General features: G+C 31.6%; 1 protein-coding gene across 1 annotated transcript; it reads right to left on the bottom strand.

Moving 5' to 3' along the window:
* Window positions 1-10,668: 10,668 nt before the first annotated feature.
* Window positions 10,669-11,640, bottom strand: LOC111410069 (very-long-chain (3R)-3-hydroxyacyl-CoA dehydratase PASTICCINO 2A-like). The gene has a single exon (XM_023040237.1). It carries the CDS (start codon window positions 11,536-11,538, stop codon window positions 10,873-10,875), a length of 666 nt encoding a protein of 221 aa, XP_022896005.1. The 5' UTR covers window positions 11,539-11,640; the 3' UTR covers window positions 10,669-10,872.
* Between the last annotated feature and the right edge of the window lie 9,822 nt (window positions 11,641-21,462).

The raw sequence follows: 21,462 nt of genomic DNA, 5'->3' as shown, positions 1-21,462 counted from the left end.
AAATTGTATTTACGTCCATATTTGCGTGCAAAAATTCTATGAATTTGATAGCGAATATTCCATAATCGGATCTACAAAAAAGTTGTAAAATTTTTGTATTAATTTTCAACACTCAAGATAATATGGTACTACTAATTATGAAATTAGTCATTCTTACCCGTTTACTTGTTGGGAAACATCTTTTACGTTCACAAATTTGAAGTTCTCCGTACTATATTTGCTTTCACTGGCGACATGAGATTTTATTATCAACGGAATAAACACCTGTAGAGGCAAAAGGTAAGCTTCCAACGCTGCCCGACGAATATGACCCTTCACACTATCAAACATTAAAATGGCCCGTTCCTCCATGTCGACTTGAACTGCAAACCAATGGTCGCGGGTCCAACAAGGAAGATACAAATATTTACAGTCCTTCCAAGGTTTACCGAGCTCCGGAATAGCCCCTCTCACATAATTCATTAGACTCTTACTACATTTAAGCTCTTTACTGGACTGTAATTGACCATATGCATTGACAATAAATTGATAGAAATAAGTGTCCAATATGCAACAGTCTTGTCAAAACAAATTGGGAAATCTGGAAGCCCTTTCTCGTATATAATATAGGGCCTCGTTCATAATCTACAAAAATAAACTAATAAATTCAAACTGAATTCTTTTGTGACATTATCGTAAAATCATTAAAGTTGGATTACTTACACTATCATTAATCCAACCATCCTCTTTCGAAAGATTCATCAAACTTTTTGCTTGAACATCATAGAAGCGCAAATGTATAATTTGGCTGTGCATACAACAAAATCAACACGAAGTTATATTTAGGTAATACTGTCATTACTTTCACATATACTTACAACTATATGTAATAATTTACCACGAAGATGTAGTTTCTATCCATTTGAAAAAAGCCTCAACCTTGCTGGGATCTACTTCTCGATAAGGATCGTATATATTGATGTCCGACAATTTTCTCCTCTTCGTCGGGTCAGTGTACGGAGAACACAGTAAGCTCGCTTTTCTCTTCCGACGATACCCTCGTCCTTTCGATGGATCAGATTCCGCCTCATCGATTTTTACGTCGTCCCCTATATGTTGCAAATAACAACAATTAGAAGTGAAAAATTTGTCTCATTTGGATATAAAGATGTAAAACTTAATTTTGAATTCATTTTTATATACCTTGCGTGGATTCATTTGTATCTACATCATGCTTTTCATGCGTCACAAAATCAGCAATCCCTTTCTCCACGTAGGGATGCTCCTCCTCTAATATTATTTCTTTTCCAACACTCTCCTTGATCATTTTTTCATTTTCTTGCTCATCTATATCATTCCCAGATCCAGCTTCCTTTTCCAAGTCCTTCCCTCCTACATTTTTGCCTCTAACCTCCTCCTCTAACTTTGGGTCCTCCTCACGCGCTTCTACATTTGTTTCAGCTGCAGACACATCTCTCACATCATCAAATTCAGTCTCAGTTTCCAACTCCTTCCTTCCTACATTTTTTTCTGTAACCTCCTCCCCTCCTCTAACTTTGAATCATCTTCAGGCAGATCTACCTTTCTTTCAGCAGCATGCACATCTGTCACATCATCAAACCTAACCTCCTTTTCCAACCCAACCTTCGGTTCATTTTTTGGTACATAAGCTGTGCTACTAGTGACATCATCAAATGCACTAGTTGCTGAATGGAATCGACCCGCCACAGCCAATTCAACTAACCTGTCAACATTTTTCTCCACCCGATCAAGTCAAGTCAATATAACTGCTTGTAGCCTTCCCTCAAGTTTTTCAATTTCCGTTCTCAATAAATCCTCTATGTTGATCTCAAAATCACGCTGTGGTGGCTGAGCTGCTCTAGGAGACTCTTCGTGGTATGCATGCTGTGGCTCGGCATCTTGCTCAGCTTCGTCTCCTTCGGAATGATGTGAAACATTCTCATCTTTTTTCACGATTGGTTTCAACTCTTTCCAATATGCCTCTTCAAGTTCAGCTTCGATGGGAATCAATGTGGAATTAACCTCCAACTGCAAATATTAAAAATTGCAAGTCATTAGTCATTCATGAAGCTAATTCCACAATTTGTTCCCATTAAACGTAATAAAGACAATTTTACCTCCTTCGAATTCAACACGTTCTCAATGGCAGCAGACGTTAACCTCTTCGGCATTTCCTAAGCGACCATTCTTGGCATTACATCTGGATATTTCATACCAAACTTCATTCCCGAAGTTGGGATCACTTCAAATGCCCAAATCTATTGCAAAACAAACATTTATATTATCTCACAACACAAATTTATATATATATATATAAAATATGAGTCAAGTGTATTATTTGTTCATACCATTATAGCGAGGGGAAAGCCGTGCAATGAATATCGACGACGTGATTCACCTCCGACATCCGAACTTTTCAATTTATCTCCCATCTCACGTTTGAATATATTGATCGTGTATTCAAATGAAAACTTTCCCCATGGATACGTCTCGAACCTATCTAGATCGTCCACCAAGTCTAGCCACCATAAATCGATGTATGTATTCTCCTCCGTAGCCCACAGGACGTACGCCAAGATTACGATCAATCCTAACTTCTACTTATCGCTCTTTCTTTTCTTGCAATTTACAAATGCATTGTAAGCATCTTCTTTCGTTATCTTCCCCCACTATTCTTAAAATACTCTTTCATGATCCAACACTCTTCCCCCAAAGTTTTATCTACGTCATTATCATCACCCACATTTAAGCTCGTAACTAAAATAAATTCTTCCAACCCAAATTTTGCATTTTTCTCTCCTATCTTAAACCAAACTTCTTTTTTGTTGGTTCTTATCTTTCGTAATAATAACTGATATATAACTTGTGAAGTCAATTTTATGTCCTTCAACCTAAGGAGAGATCCAAAACATCTTTCACTAAGCTTGTTTTTGTAATTTGTATCGAGCTTTTCATACACATCTCGCACTATTTGCAATCTGCATCTCGTCATAATCGTATCATCTACTTGAATAATCTTCTCCATAGCACTATGAATTATAAAATATGTACCGATATTAGAATTGATGATAGTAAAGCACATAATAACAAATATAAAAACTAAAAATATTAAAACAAGCTACCTAGTTCTTCTAGTTTTTCTTGTAGTAGAAATTCTTTTGAATATGAAATTTAATAGCAGGTATTATCATTGCTAACAATAAAGTATATTTTATTTGATATTCACTTATTAGGCGTTCTTAGCTTATGTGCTTTATAGAACTTGTAAGTACAATGTATTATAAATTGTGCATGCGGTGGCTTTATAGTTAAATGCCTCACCTTAGTATAGTAATTTGTTTACAAATTCAGCATTTTTCATTTTCTAAATCATTTAAACCTAACATAAAGAAGTCATTTTTTCTTTTAAACATTTGGTAAACTTTCTACAAATTATTCGATCATTCCTGGAAGAATGAAAAGAGATGGCTTTGGACTTGAAGAAAAATAGTTAAATGTCGAAGAAATAGCCAATAACCCAAACAAGAATAAGAAACAAAAGAATGATGGAAACAAAATAACCATTAATCCAAAACTCGTAAAAGAGTTCATGGACGATGCTATTAAAGAATCAAGAATGATCTCTTTTACAAGCAAAGGCTGGAAACAAATCAAACTTTAAACTATCAAGACAAAATTGAAATTGAGAAGCTCACACTTTTCATTGCAAGAAAGAAACAGTTAGCTTTAGCCTTACAAATCACATATATGTAGCCATCACCACCATTAAATTTTTCAAGAAACTACACCACTAGTATGTAGCAAATAAATGCAGAAACAAATCTACCAATAGGAAATCAAATATGTGAGACTTTTAATCTAATCAGCATATAAATTACAAAGTACTTATTGCCAGGTGCTTAGGTGAATCATAATAACGCAGATGAAAAGAAACATTAAAACAGTGGGAAATAGAACCATCATTTTTTTCTTTTCACAAAACATCATGATTTTTCTCTCTTACAAAAAGAGGAAATCAGAACATAACCTTTACAAGCACACCTGAGGCCGAATATTGTCAATTTTGTGCCATAAAACTATCATAATGTAGATTAATCGCTCAAAAGATTTGGCTACAGGCGCCGTAAAGACCCTTCCATATATAATACAAAAGTTTTGGCTTCCTAAATATGAGAAATAGAAGTTTTGGCTTCCTAAATTTGAGAAGGGGGTGGGGAAACAAACTTCTACTACAAAATCGGAGGTGGAGAAATAAACAAAATACAAATTCAGCTGCGCGATACACATTACCTGAAGGTGGTCCAGCGAGTTTCAAATTTTCGAGAACGAAGATAGAGAGTGATCGACGGCGAGCTTCAGAAGTGGAAAAAGACAGTGTTTTGATTCTTCAGACCTCTAATTTGGGAAGTATTAGGTTCTTTCTTCTTTCGTTTGGGGAAAAATAATGGAAGGTTATAATTGTCTTTTTAAATATTTGCATATTTATATTTTATGTTATTTTCAAAATTCTGGTCAAAGGCCTTTTAAACAAAAACCACTTAAAAGTGGCCTTCCCAACTCATTTCCCCATTTTCTAAGCCTACAACCTTTTGTCTGTTACATCTGATTGACATTTAGAATTGCAGCACTAGTGGAGTAACTCGTTCTCGATTTTCAAGTTTTGTACCAACCTGGACGAGCTCATATTTCTTTACTATTACCCGAATGGCTGGATGCACATATTTTACTTTACGTAAGTTTTTCCAACACTCTTTTAAGAGCCTTTTTGCCTTAACCCCCATGCTTATTGAACATTTGTTCCAGTTGTAAATCAGCTTTTCCAATTGCCTCTCTATGCTTCTTATTTTTTAAAAACTTATTTTTAATCACATATTTCATGAGATTTACAATATTTTAATTGCATAGTTCATTGTTTTTTTTGTCAAAATTTACTAAAAATATGATTTTTAGCTTTACGGAAATTAGAGGGTGTTTGAGCCTCATTTTTATGAAAAAATGAGTTTTAGAATAGTAGACTGATGGAGAATGTGTCGATGAAAAATGAGGAATTTTTTTTTATTTACGTGTAATATTATTTTAATGAAAAATGTGATTGAAAGGAAAAGAGAGAAAAATATATTTTGAGAAAAATGGGAATCAAACGGGGTTATCTTTAAAGGCAAATAGGATGCTAACAAAAGTATAGGAAAAAGACTCCTAGCCTTTACATGTCTTCTACCTCCTTCGGTAAGTTTGATTCATTTTCTGAAATATAAACGCACAGAAGATATTTAACATTAGTCTCATGTAGGGGTGGGCGCGGGTCGGTTCGATTCGGTTATAAAGAGAATCGAACCAAACCAAAATTTTCGGGTATCTAGTAAATGGAACCGTCGGGTCCAAATATAATTATGGAACCGTTCGGGTTCCATTCCGTTCGGTTCTGTACTATAATTAAAATTTTTAACATTTATAACAACATTATATAAATACAACTAATGATACATTCAATGATTTTGGAATATCAGAGACTAGTAAACTACCTTGTTCAAATGATCGCTACGATCAAAGTTTCGGTCGGCGGAGGTCACAGTTTCAATCGAAGGTCACAATGTCGGCCGACGATTGTATAGGTTTTGGAATATTAGCGAGGCTGCGAGAGTGAGTGTGAGAGTCGAGACAACGTTATGCACTTTAGTGTAGGTGTTTAGGGTTATTTAGTGAATTTGATCTTATTTGGCTAAGAAATGAAACAATAAAATGGATAATTGGGCCAAAAATTAAAAAATTAGAAATGAAACAAATTATTGGGTCAAAAATTTGGATTTAGAAATCGTTAAATTGTTAATTTGTTTAGAAAAAAATTAAAATTAAAATAATTTGATTTACTCAATATAAAAAAAAAATTAGAAAGATTCGGTTCTTGGTCTAGAACCGAAAACCGAACCATACCCGTCGGTTCTCAATTCAGATACCCGTTCGGGTATTTAATTTGGCAAGAACCGTCGGGTTCAGTTCAGTTCGGAAGATTTGCTCAGCCCTAGTCTCGTGTAACTTCTACTTGTATGGTTGCGAGGGTAGTTGACGCAAGGACATTTAGCTCAAGACAATCCAAGTCACTCTTTACTTTTAATTTTTTAATTTTTTTTTTAAAAACTATGAATTATTTTTCTCTATGTATTAAATCAGTGCAAAAATTTTAAAAATAAAAATAAAAATCCCTACCCTAGTTCATGGAGTAGATAAGAATATTGCTCAGAAAAATGTTACTCAGCCAGGTGCAAAACCAGGCTAAAAAAAGGAAGTCGAGGTGCCACCTCAGTGCCTGTTTTTGAGCCTATTACTGAGCCTGGATCAATAGCAGGACTGTATTGCTTAATAGTATGTTTTATAGACTTGAAATGACTTTTGTTAGTCTCGTTGACTAAACAATTAAGTTTATCACGTCTTGGCGGTTTTGAGTCATCTCCTTACATAAAGGGAATATATATATATATATATATATATATATATATATATTGTTTCTACTTGATTAATTGACTAGAGCATCTGAAAACGATTCTTTTTTTTAAGGAGCATATTTTAAAATTTATAGAGTATCTATAAATTTAAAGAGTAAAATTTTTCAAGTATTTCAATATATTTTTTATATTTAATATTTAATTTTACTACTCCAAAAAATATTTATTGATTTTCTTTGTCTTTTACTTTCATTAGTTTTCTTCCAAATCATTATATTATTTTTCTTCATAAAATGAAAAACTTTGAATGCAATTATTTATAGAGAGTGGGTTTGACTCTCTAAATTTACAGAGTCAAAATTATTATCTATTTTGAAATATTAATTTAAAGATCTTGTAACATAATTTTACGGATTCACTCTTTAAGAGGGTGTTTGAGTCTCATTTTTATGAAAAATACATTTTAGAATAGTAGATTGATAAAGAATATGTCATTGAAAAATACGAAAATATTTTTTATTTACTGTAATATTATTTTAATGAATAATACATGATTGAAAAGAAGAGAAAAAAAATATATTTTGAAAAAAATTGAAAATCAAACGAAGCCTAAAATAAAGAATATATTACAATCAGTCTATGGGTACTAGAAAATAACACAGAATGCGTACAGGAATTTGAAACTGTTGACTTGGCAGCTTGCATTTAATTTTTCCAAAAAAGTGAACCTAAAAAACCGGGCCAACTCCAAAACCGGTTTGAACCCAAAAACTTAACTTGCATTTTCCCCCAAATTGAAATTACAATTTTCACAATTCCCCCAAAACCCCAAATCACACCCGGCGCTTTCTTTCATCCCGCAGCCGAAGATCGAATCGGGCAGCCCGTGATTGTCCCCGCCGACAAACTGACTGTGCCGTGCATCGACGATCTTAGCTTGAAGACAAAAGTTTCAGTAGACAACATCACATTTAAACTTTCTAAAGTTAATATTACTCCACTTCGTAAATATTGTGTGATGAAAAATCGGGACATTTGTCACGTGAGGCAACATGAGCTGCATCTTGGGATCAATAATGTCAGTGTAAGAATGTTCTTGAAAGATGAGAAATAAAGCTTGTATTGTGCTTTTGTCGTAATTTTTTTTCCTTCAATCATTGTCCATCGTCTGCGTAGATTTCCTTGATTAATTGATGTTCACTTGCAGCAAATGTATGGAAAAATTCATATAAACCCATACATTTATACTAAATCAATGGAAAAATACATATAAACCCATACATTTACACTAAATCAAGGTAAATCACATTTTTGAAATTTGTAGCCTGATCTTGTCTAGAATGATAATTTGCATGATTCTATTTCTCAATCATCCCTTCCTCCTTCTTTTGACATGTTCTTTTGACGTTGTTCAATAACTTGTTGGGTGCAGTAATTTAAGATCACATTCTCCTTTTCTGGCAATTCATTTCACCTGGACAATTGTTTTACTAGATTTGAACAAGGCTAGTGAACGCATAAACCCCAAAATTGATGTAATTTGTTTGTGGTGAACTTGGCTTATTTGAACAACTTTTTATATCATTGATTTTTATTAATTTTAGCATGATTTAGGATTTTGATAATCAATGACCTTATTGTTAATTGTTACTGCATTATGGTTGGCACTGGCTTAATCAGAATGATCAATCATGAAGTCTATTATTTAGTCATAAATTTTTTATCAGTAAATTGATCAATCAAAACGTAATCACAGCAATGACCAATCTGCATACGTTAGAATCCTTAAGTCACAACAAAAAGTTCAAAATCTATCCACTATTTTTATGCATCTTTCACAAATTCATGTCATATGAGAAACATAAATCCACGCCATTAATTTATTACAATGATTCACAAGACAAACAATGATAAGAAACATAAATTCAACCCGTTAATAGATTACAATGATTCGCAAAATAGTAAACTTATGTCCGACGCTCGAATGACGTTGAAAAAATTAACCATTGTACTTTAAAACCTACTAAATTCAAGAAGTTCATACGTTAGAAACGAAATTAATTTTTGTAAGTTCGTACATTACAAACAAGTCATATGGAAAATACTCGACATCACCCATTGAAGTTGGTCCCTTTCCTTTCTCATCACATTCGAAAATTCCTTTTTCTTTCCGAAATGTTACGTGCAATGATATGATGACGTCTTGTTTCTCGGTAATTCAAGCTAGACTGTAAAAGATTCTTGGCAAGTCTTCATATTCTTCGTTGGACTTATGATTCACCGCTTCATTAACGACACTCGATTCCCCAATTAAATCTTCATTTTTCACCCAGTCGAAATACCCACAGACGTTACTACACGTGAAGAACAAGCATCCTTTGTTTCCACTATCCCATTCGACCTCAAAACATTTTTGAAATCCGCGTTTACATGAAGGGCATCTACCGTTTGTTTGACATTGTCCAAAGTAGTGACAAACTCCAAAATTCCTCTCTCGTTCTAATCAACCGTTGAAGAAACAAATAAACTATCATGAATGCAACTGAATTACGGAATCCCACTTTGGAACTTATGTTCAAAATAGAGCAACTAATTAGTCATAGATGACTCTATCAAAATGAACTAGACAATTAACAAATCATAACCATTATATTCTAGTCATGCAGTGCTATAACATCTCAAACTTAAGACTGTACCTCGAACCTAAAAATAACAGAGGTAAAACGTGGATGTTCTCCATCACAAACATTTTCGTTCGTTTGATTAAGAAGTTGAAAAATGACACGAGTTGTAGCCAACACAGATACAACTCTAAAATTCTAAATCTCGACGTCATTCCAAATCATGTTTTTTCCCTATCAGAATAGGTATATACACAGCCATCCTACATATGAGAAATCTTCATTCCTAAACCCAACGATTCACGCATCAAACATAATTCGACTCTTGTGACACGAAATGGGGAAAAATCAAACTATATCTATAACCAAGAATCTTCATTCCTAAAACCCAAAGAATCACACATGGTATCTTGCATTAGAAGGTAGGAATTTATTTCTTACAGATGAAGTAAGTGAACGAACCTTGCGAAACGGTACAGGACTGTGAAGGCGGGACCCGAAATTGCTTGTGGGAGATTTTATTTGCGTGCCAAAACGAGATTTTCTTCGTGTACCAAAACAATGGGACAGAAAGTTTTGCCATGAATGCTCTTCCCCTGCGTCGAAAGGCAGGGACAATCACTGGGCTGCAGAATTTGCTCCGAATTCGGGATGAAGAAAGTGGCAGGGGAGGTTTTTCCTTTTGGGAAGGCTCTATGATTTGGGGTTTTGGGGGAATAATTGTAATTTCAATTTGGGGTTCAAATCGATTTTGGAGTTGGCCGATTTTTTGGGTAAATTAATTGCAAGCTGCCAAGTCAGCAATTTCAAATTCCTATAGGCATTCTGTGATATTTTCCTATGCCCATAGATTAATTCATATGTTATGAGAGTGTTTGATACCCATTTTTCAGGAAAAATGAATTTTAAAATAATAGATTAATAGAGAATGTGCAGATGAAAAATTTTTAATTTACGTGCAATATTATTTTAATGAAGAATCTGTTGTAGAAAAAAAGACAAAAATGTAATTTGAGAAAAATGAAAATCAAACTGCCCTTAATTCAAAAAATCTTCGAAGAGGCTTTAATTTGTATTCCACTTGCAGTAGGTATATGATCCAAGTCATGATTATGGTATGGGAAGGCAGGAAGCTGTTTAATATTTGGTCTACCTACTATATCCAACTTTAGGACTTTGCTACAGTAATTAGGGGTTGACTGCCCCCTGACTGAACCCCACAAATAGGGGGTGGAGGTACATTTTTTTTTTTTTTTTTTTTTGCAGACCCCACCTTCATTTGTGGGGCTCCTGTTAAGGAGGCGGTCAGCTTCTCTATCACATGAGCAAATTCCACTTTTTCTATATCGACGTACTTTTTTTTTTAACTCATTTTCTTGACAGGGAACACAACGCTCGGGATTGGGGGGGGGGGTTCTTTTTTTTTTTTTTTTTTTTTTGCAGACCCCACCTTCATTTGTGGGGCTCCTGTTAAGGAGGCGGTCAGCTTCTCTATCACATGAGCAAATTCCACTTTTTCTCTATCACATGAGCAAATTCCACTTTTTCTATATCGACGTACTTTTTTTTTTAACTCATTTTCTTGACAGGGAACACAACGCTCGGGATTATCGAAAATAGCAAATAGAAAACCGATTTTAAACGGGGTCAAGTGTATGTAGAAAGTAGTTCAAGAATCACGATCAAAGGTACGGAGCTATTACATCATATCAATTGGATCCAAATCTTTGAAAACACACAGATCTACAAGAACTAAATTATTCAGAGCCAATTCCTTAACCCAGAATTCAATGCAGATTCGAGATTGGAATCTACTCACTTTTGGCTTTGGCAAGTGCCTTTTTCCTCTGGCCAAGCATGTATCCGTACAAATGAGGACTTCCCGGAACATAAACGCCGAGAATCCCAAGTGCCAAGTAATAGTAATCGAATGAAAAATTCCATTTGTTAGGCATGCTTATACTGTATTTCAATGATTCCTTCATGTAAGGCAGCGCAATGTATGTCAAACCCACTTCACTTGAAATTCCCGTAGGGTACAGTATAAGAAAGGTGCTGTACCTCAGCCAAAGCAGCCAGGATGGAGCAGAACCAAAAGCTTCCTTCAACCCGAAAAACGAATATCGAATAATTTCAGTAATTGACCAACTAATCACCAGTGAACTCACGAAAAAATGAGTCCTTAGTTCAGGAAAACTCCACAAAATCCCCCACACCACGTACAATCTGGAGCTAATTTGGGGCAGCGTAGCACTGACCGGAGATCTGACCAATCCAATTAGGCCGTGTAGAATCTCGAATACAGCAGCGGATTGTGCCCAGAGCAGCGGCTTCTCAACGGTGGCGTAGACATGTTCGTGGCCGGATTGTTTCAGCGTCATCACAGAAAGGTAAAATACTTGTAACCATCCGATGAATACGGTCCAATTGTAGATTGTGAGGTAACTTCGCCGGAAATTTGAGAAAAATCCGGCCATTGGAAGTGAATTTGGCCTAGTCGATCTGAGTTAAGAGTATAGAGAGACAGAGAAGAGTGGCGTATATGAAGACAAGGGATATTGAATATTGAATGGGGCTCGGCGGACAGTGGACTGATTAACTGTTATAGGACGCGGTGAATTAATTATAGAGTCTGGTTTGGTAAAAATTAAAATTAAAATTTTAAATTAAAGTCAAAGTGAATTATGTAGGATCGAAATTTTCAATCATACATTATATCAAATTTTATCAAAATTTAATAAAAATCTAATTTTAATATCCTTTTAACAAGAATAGAGTAATCTTATTTAAATATAATTATTTATAGGTTCAGGTAAAGAGGAAGAGAGAGGGAAAGAGAAGGAGAGAAATCAGTTAAATTTTGAAAAAATGTTATGTTATCAATCTATAAATAATTATATCGATGTAGCATACTACTAATTCCATGGGATTTTGATCAACCATATAAATAAGCGATATAACTATCTAACTCTTAGGAATTAAAATTAGATTTTAATTTAAATCAAAATTAATTAATTTTAATCACATATTTCGTAGGATTCACAATTTTTCAATCAAATATTTCATCCACTTTGATCAAAATCTATTAATACTTTTGTTTGAGCCCGGTTTTGGAGTAATATTTTTTTAGAATAGTGTTTTTTTGAAAAAAAAGTGGTTAAAAAATAAGAAAAACTTTTCGATTTACATGTAAAATTATTTTATTGGAGAATGTGTGGTTGAAAATGAATTTTGAGCTTCAAACAAGTGCTAATTTTAATTCATACCAAACAAAGGCTTGATGGTGAATTCTTTGTGGCCTTTCGCAATGGCGATGAAAAAAAAAAGAATAAATGTTTTTTTTCCAAATAAAATTGAAATGATAAGAATAATTTGAATTTTAAAAATTATATATATATATCATTTATAAATAGTCAAATTTCATTTACAATCACACATTCGAATGGATCCACAAACACTATCTACTTATTCTTCATTCATTTTATCTATTTATAAATTAAATTGTTTATAACTTATTCATTTCTTTTTTGAAAAAGAAGCAATGTGAAGCGAAAAAACAGCAATAACGAAATACACATTTAAATACATATTGATTCAAATGGCCGATTTGATTTCGATTTTTAAATAATAATTTTGTGAAAAGTGATTTTTAAGAACATGTAATTAAAAAGTAACAAAAAGTTATGAATTTACATACAAATTTATTTTATTTGGAAAATGCGATTGAAAATAAATTTAAGGAAAAAAAATAAATTTTAAAGAATATAAACGAAGCAGGGTCTAAGAATGATTTATGACAAAACCTAGTTACTAACTAAATCATTAGTTGCGCACTTAATTGGTAGGCTAGAATCCTAAGAAATAATAACCAAAGACATAATTAGGTTAAATATTCTAACAAATATATATAAAGTAGAATTGAAGAAATGACTCAATCCCTTGAGTCAATTCTTGGCCCCCGTCTCCATTAAATTATATTTTATTTTTTCTCTCTTCCTTTTAAATGTACAATCTTCCATAAAATGATATTACACATAAATCAAAAAAATTTCCTTCTTTTTCAAATACTCATTTTAAGAAAATTTTCCATGTAATATATATATATATATATATATTATAACCATTTTCATTTCAAAAAAATGGGGCCAAATATTACATGGAAAGTCGTGTGGAGGCATTGAATGCTTTCCTAAGATATTGAACATTTATATCAATGCAGATCTTGGTGGCAATAATATAAGTTTGGTGGTACGTCAATTATGGCCATCCCTATAAAAATGGAGGGTTAAAGCAAAGGTTATTCATTGGCTCACTCTGGCGTGTCAACAATATATATATTGAATCTCAAATGAGGATTAAATACTTACATGGTAAGTCAAAGGAAAACATTATAAATATATATATAACTCATTCGGTATTATCTACTTCAAAAGCGTGATCTTTTTACCTTTAATAATAAATTCGAAGATTAACAATTAAATTTGGTGGTCTATAGTTAACTAATTATTGGAGCTTGAAAAGCGTATGTACGAACATGTTATGTGGTAGCTCTATAAAGTTAGACCCAATTGTAATTGAAATTCAAGGGCTATATATATTATTAAACCAATTTTGACCTAATTAGACATTAACTTTTACTAAACTTTTTGGCCAATAAATATAGATATGTAGGATATAGGGGCTGAAATTAGGGAAAAAGATGGAGAAAATAGGAAAAATATATTATTTTGTTTTATTTATAGAAAAAAGTATATTATCTTTTATAAAAGAGAGAAAAAGAAAATCAATAGATTTGTGTCTTTTATTAAGAATTAAAGCTTATATTTATGTGGAAGAATCATAAATAAAATGGTAATAATTTCTAGGGTTGCAGAAATATAATTGTCATTCACTAATTAATTTATCATTTACAACACTGCCCCTTGAATGGAACATTACAGAATATCTGCCTCATTAAAATATTGTTATGAAAATCTAGTGGGATAAAACCTAATCAAATGAAAAAGAGTATATGTACTCCCCTGATGTTGATTACTAGAAATCTTGAAGTCGATTAATTCCGATCTTATACTTTTGAAGTTCATGGGTATGAAAGAATTTTAGAAAAATATGTTTCGTCCTGTTACCATTAATATAATATCTTTTGAGTTGTGTAATACAAGCTGCATTATCTTCATAAAAGATTGTTGTACTATCTTTTGTTTAAGTTAACCCTCATGATACTTGGATATAATGGGTCATGTTCGTTGACCATACATATTCTCGTCATGCTTCATAGATTGCAATAATTTCAGAATGATTTAAAAATGTTACTGTTAAGGATTGTTTCACAAATCTTCATGATATAACTGTTCAATCACATGTAAACACATATTCTATTTGTGATTTAGCTTTATGTAAGTCAGAAAGATAACCATATATGCATATCCCACAAACACAGATCCCAATTTTTGAAAATATAATAATCTTAAATCAACAGTGCCTTTAGGTAACGAAAAATATGTTTAACACCATTCGAATATCTTTGAGTTGGTGTAGAACTATATCTTGAAGGATATTTGCAGAAAATGCTAGGTCGGATCGAGTGCAGTTTGCAAGATAAGTTAATTCTCTAATTGCACTAAGATATGGTATTTCAGAACCAAAAACATTTTCTCCATTTTCAAGTAGACGAAATGGATCATTTTTCACATCAAGTAATCGAATAACCGCAAGAAATGTTAATGAATGTCCATTATCTATATAAAAACATTTTAAAACTTTTTCTATATGTGTAGATTGATGAACAAATAATCATTTTAGGAAGTGTTCAATTTGCAACTCAAGATAAAATTCGATTTTTCCTAATATTTCATCTCAAATTCATTTTTCAAATACAAGCAATTTTGTTGTGTTCTTAGGAGTTTCAATTAAATTTAAATCATCAACATAAACTGTCATAGTTGCAAATTCAATAATTGTTTTCTTTATAAAAATAATGATTAGACATCGTCATTTTTATAACCCTCATTTAACAAATATTTACTATGACGATTATACCACATACGTCTGTAATGTTTCAATACATATAATGATATTTACAATTCAATTGAGAATATGATTCTCGAGCATGTATCATTTGTTTTTGGCACTTTAAGTCATTCGGGTACTTTCATATATGTGTCCATTTGACCCCCTTCAAAATTTTAAACTATTTGCTACAGTATCATTTTTTATGACTCATTCACACAATAAATTGTTCTATACACAAATCAATAAATTTATTTATTTATTTTTAACCACGTATTTTTCAAAAAATACTTTTTAAAACTCTTTAATTTCTCAAATAATAACTAGCAAACAAGGGGTATATATGTCATTATCAAATGAACCATACAAATAGGCTGTTACTTCATCTATAAGGCGCATATCGAATTTTTGTGACCCAATCAAACTAATTAAGAATCTAAAAGTGATGGTGTCCATTACGGGAGAATATGTTTCATCATAATTAATTCTTGATTTTTGTTCGAAACCTTGAGCTACAAGTCGGGATTTGTATCTTGTAATATCATTATTTTTATTTCTATTTCATACAAAAATTCATTTGTATTCAATAGGAATTATTTTTTCAGGTGCTCAAACTACAAGTTAAACACTTTCCCTTCTCTAAGGAATTCAATTCCGCCTGTATAACTTCTTTCCATTGTGGCCAATTATTTCTATGTTGACAGTCTTTAACTGGCTATAGTTCAGAATCATCATTTTGCATAATATCAAGAGCCACGATAAATGAAAAAATATTATATATAACAAAATTATTCCATTCTCATAATTTACAAGATAATACATAATTTATTGAAATTTCATTATTTTCGAAAACTTGTAATTCTTCAAGAACTACATTTTCAATATTTGATTAATCATTTTTTTTAATATTACTTCTTTCAAAGTTTTCTGTGAATTTTCTCTTTTATTTTTCTTTTTCAAGATATAGAGTATTTTGAACCTATTGGTCGACTATGTTTCTGGCGTATTTAAGGTTCGTTTTCTACAACAGATTATCTTTCGGGCACATTAATTTTTGCTGAAATATTTTCTACTGGAATATATGACTTTATCACTTTTCTTGTGTCAACAAATACATTAGATAATTGATTTTCAACTTTTTCAAATGAATGATTTTTTTTAACCTCCTGCTCACATTGATTGTTATAGGGATCAAAGTGAGTTAGAGTTGTTTCATTCTAAAAAATTTTACTTAGTTTTTTTAGAATATAGTTTTTCCCTCCCAAAATTGGGAAAGTCATTAAATCAAAATAATAATTTACGAACGTGCAGTAAATAAATCACATGTTAAAGGTTCAAGATATCTAACAACAGATGGTGAATCAAAACATACATAAATCTCAAGTCTTGTTAAAGACCCATTTTAGTACGATGTGGGGTGAAATAGGGATTTGAATAACACAAACAAAAATTCGTAGGTGAAAAATATCAGGTTCATAATCAAATGTCAGTTGCAAATGTGAATATTTATAATAGGCAGTTGGTCTAATACGATCCAAGGATGCAACATATAATATGGCATGATCCTAAACAAAAATTGAGAATTTTGTTTTTTTAAGTAATAGTCTAGCAATAAGTTATAAACGTTTAATAAATGACTCCGCTAACCCATTTTGTATATAAACACGCACAATCAAATGTTAAATTACAATCTCAATTGATATACAATAATCATCAAATGTTTATGATCTACATTCATCAGTATTATCAAGACGAATAGTCTTGATTGAGTAATCAAAGAATTGCGATCGTAATTTTATGATTTGAGCAAGTAGTCTAACAAGGGCTACATTTCTAGTGAAAAGTAGGCAGACATGTGATCATCTAATAAAAGAATCAATTAATGCCAAAAATAATGAAATGATCTACAAAGTTGGTGTATTGACCCACATATATTTCCATAAATTCTTTCTAGAAAAGTTGACTAGAAAAGTTGAACATTCAACATTGACCTTTATAGTCAAATGTTTAATGAGTAACTTGCCTTATGAACAATCTAAACTTGGATAATCATTAGATAAAAAAAGAATATTCTGGTTTTTTAAAAGATGTTCATGTGAGTTGTTTATTATTCGATGTATCATTATTACTCTTGGATGTCCAAGTCGATTATGCCAAAGTATAAATTTTTTTGGGTTAACGAACTTCTAATTCGTAACAATATTTGATTCAACAATTTTTATAAATGTATAATATATGCTAGATGAGAGTGCATGGAGTTTTTCTTTTACCTACTTTTGACCATATACAAAAACAAATATGCAAAGATATTCAAAAAAAAATTCTTGCAAACTCAATGTGATATCCATTACAGTGAATATCTTTAAAACTAAACAAATTTCTTCCGAATTTACTAGAATAAAGTTTATTATCAATATATAATTTTCTATTACCAAATAATATAAGCTCTTTCAGAGTTTTCAACGATATTTGATGCACCTGATATCATAATAACAATATTTTCAACCAATGTTAAGTCTAAAAAAATATTTTTTTCCTTAAAGAATAGTATGTGTAGTTGAACTATCAATTAAACAGGTGTCCTGACGACCCATCATGAATCTATAAATATAACAAAATAGATATATTTAAAAAACTTGAATTTAAAATTAAAAAGGCAAACATAATTCAATGCTGTTAAATTGACAATGTATAATAAAGTTTCAAATATTTTTGCGAAAAGTAAACATATTTCAAACTAAATTTGTAAAATAAAGGAAAATACTAGAGACATAAAAAATAAACTAATCTATATCTTCCATCACATTACCCTCAATCAAATGGTTAATATTTTCATTTGAATCAGAAAAGAAATCGACTACATTAAAATGAGTTACATCAATGGAACTATCATAATTAGCAAAATTTGCCTCCACCTTTCCTTTGCCTTTGATTGAATTTTGGTAAAGATCCACAAGATGTTTTATTGTACGATAGTTACGTACCCAATGCTCTTTCATTCCACATTTAAAGTAACTTTTTCCGTGCTCCTTTTGGATGTGCTAATTTCATTTGCATTTTGCCTTTTTGAAATTGTTGTCTTGTTATTGATAGTTTTGTTGATTATTTTATCCATGTTTTATTCCATGTGCACGTTCGTATCCACGTCCATCTTCACGTTCATGTCTATGTTCTTGTCTTGATATTGCATTTTGCTTCAAGCAATGCAATATCATTTGTTTCAGACAATGGTACAGAACCAATTAGACGTAATACATGATTTCTCATCAGCAGTTCATTGTTTTGTTTAGCCACAAGCATGCAAGATATAAGTTCTTAGTATCTTTTAGGATCACGCTCGCGATATTGATGCTGCAGGAGCACATTAGAGGCGTGAAAGGTGAAAAAAGTTTTCCTTAACATATCTTCATAAGTAATTTTTTCTCTACACAGAGTTAATTTTGAAGATATTCTGAAAAGTTCAGAATTGTATTCACTAACAGTTTTCAAGTCTTGCAAACAAATGTGTATCCACTCATAGCGAGTTTTGGAGAGGACTATAGTCCTCTGATGAACAAATCTTTCAATTTAATTTTTTTTAAAGAATCCGTGGATCTTTTTCAATGAGATATTCAATTTTCAGTCCATTGTAAAGATGAGTGCTTTTGCACGATCCTGTAGGATTATTATTTCCTTCTTTTATTGTTTCTCACAAACCTTTTGAAACAAGATGTATATTACCATCGAGTATCCATGACAGATAATTTTTGCTTGATATGTCAAGTGTAACAAACTCAAGTTTTGTGATATTTGTCATTTGATTAACTACACAATAAAGTAAAAGAAAATATAATTAGTTTGAAGAATATTATTATACATCATACAATAGTTAATTAAGTAATCAATATCAATATGATATAAGTTACATATTTTCCTTTAGGAATAAATACTAATTTAAAATAATATGTTTTTTGAAATATATTCTACTTCGAGAGCACGTTGTATTTTACTAGTGTTTCTTTAAGAGCAATATCTCAATACTCTTTTGGAATATTAAAAAATATAATTCATACTCTTCAAGAGCAAATAATACTCCTTTGGAATATTAAAAAAATGTAGTTCATGTTTCTCTCTAGTAAGTAATATTCTTCAACAATACTAATTATAATGTTATGTTATTTCAAGAGCACAATAATATACACTTTAAAGTTTGTACAAGAATAAAAAATTATTAATGAAATTAAGGATAAAATGAGTATTCAGAAAGCATATATGAAAGAATCGTGATTTAAAGCATAATTAAATATTACAACTACTGTTGAAAATTTTTACATAATTTAAAGCACAATTAATTGTGGTTGAACTAAAAAATTAAAGTATGATTTAAACCTGTATTATTGAGCAAATTGATTTTGAGCAATAATTAGTGTGTTGAACCAACTAATCAATGAACAATTAAGCAAAACATATTCCACCACACACGTATTTGCGTGATTAATAAGCAACCAATTAAAATGTCTCACCGCAGAAATTGAAATGCACATATTTTACATTATCACGCATATGTGAAAAAAATCACATGTTACCAAATTAATTTCAGTACATATAATACGTGATTATATTTTTAAAAAAAAATTAATACGTGCACTAAACTTTGAAAAATTAAGTGTTCATGCTCATAACATGTTATGAAAAAATAGAAAAAGAGAAGAGATGATAAAAATCAATAGTTTTGTGTCTTATTAAGAACTAAAACCCTATATTTATATGGAAGAATCAGAAATATAACGGTAATAATTTCTAGAGTTGCAGGAGTACAATTGTCATTCATTAATAAACTTACTATTTATGACATTATCTTGTTTTATTGATCTTTCCTTGGTCCGTGCAATCTATAATTGAGTTCTAGTTTTAAGTATTTTTTATTTAATTGAAAAACGTCCCCACGTCCATATAGTCAACATTTTAGAGAACATGATATGAGACTTCAAGTTAAGGAACGTCAAGTTCTTGAAATCAAAAGGTAGGATGTTCTTGAAATCAAAAGGTAGGATGTTCTTGAATTTAAAGTTAGAAGTTCGTGATTCGGATTAAATCAAGAGTTCAAATATCGATTTGAGTAAATTCTATAAGTATGTTTCTTGATTATGACATATGCGTAAATATCTAGTAAAAATCTTGATTCATTCAATTGAAGAGAATTATATTTTTTTTAGCTAATTTTTGTTCTTATTTCAATTTTTAAGTTTTAAATATTCTCAAACTGGAAAGACTAAAATTACCCGCAAAGACGAGTTTAGTTTACGAATATTGAGTTCAAGTCGAGTATCAGGTAACAACTCAATTCAAAATAGTAGTCATAATAGAACATTTAAGAGCCATGCTAATAACTCTTATTAGCCAAAATCACACGTTTTAACTTACCTTCTCTTGCCACCAATGTACAGGTGGCAAACAGGCCTAGCCGATGAATAGGTTACAACTCCATTAAAAATATTGTCATAATAAAACATTGAGGAGCCAAAAACTCTTAATAGCCAAAGGCACAAGTCTTAACTTACCTTTCTTGCCACCAACGTAAAGGTGGCAAACGGGCCGAACAGCTCGTTGACTCGGCTCGTAAAAGCTCGGTCCATGGGCTACTCGGGCTCGTCCAAGAATGAACCGGAGCACAAGCTGAGAGGCATGGCATGGCTCGGCTTGGCTCGTCATGTGGGTAAGCGACTTGTGGACTCTTACTCTATAAATACCCTATCCATTTAACTATTTTTTCACACAACAACAATCTCTTACTCTCTTCATGCTCTTATTACATAATCTACTTTCTATACAATCGATCCTTCATTATTTCTCAACATATCACACTATACAAATTACAATACATTCTTTTCATTATATTTTATATACATTATAATTTACATTTCTACAATTATACAATTTTTACATATTCATTCATCATTTCATCTTCATTCAAGTTCTCATATTATCAATTCACAAATGGATCGAAAATCATTTGTTGAGGGTTTGTTCGGTGTTAGTGATGAATCACAAAGTCAATTTCACAATAAATTTATCGATCTCAATAACCTATCCATTATCCAAAATATTGCAAATTTGGATTGTTATGTCTAAAATTGTAATTGGCATTCTATGAACAAAAATAAAGGACTTAATTAAACATATTTAAAAGTCAAGGCTTAATGTGCAATATTTTATAGTTGGTAGGGTTCGTGTTTGTGTTTGGAAAAAAAGAGCCCGCCAAGATTATATATATATACACATACACGCCTATGAGAATTGTGAGGGCTGCTGGGGATACAGAGATAGATTCAAGTGGCGGCTGAAAGGGTTGAAGAAAACATTGTGGCTGCCTTTGAGAGCTGGAATTGAAGAGATAAAGACCATAGAAAAGG

The sequence above is a fragment of the Olea europaea genome, chromosome 15 (assembly GCF_002742605.1).
Source record: "Olea europaea var. sylvestris chromosome 15, O_europaea_v1, whole genome shotgun sequence".
NCBI lineage: Eukaryota > Viridiplantae > Streptophyta > Magnoliopsida > Lamiales > Oleaceae > Olea > Olea europaea.
Note: the sequence above shows the minus strand (reverse complement) of the source record. Positions and strands in the feature narration are given on the sequence as shown.

What these genes read in the sequence shown, in the direction of transcription:
- LOC111410069 (XM_023040237.1), bottom strand. Translation starts at nt 11,538, where the DNA reads ATGGCCGGATTTTTCTCAAATTTCCGGCGAAGTTACCTCACAATCTAC.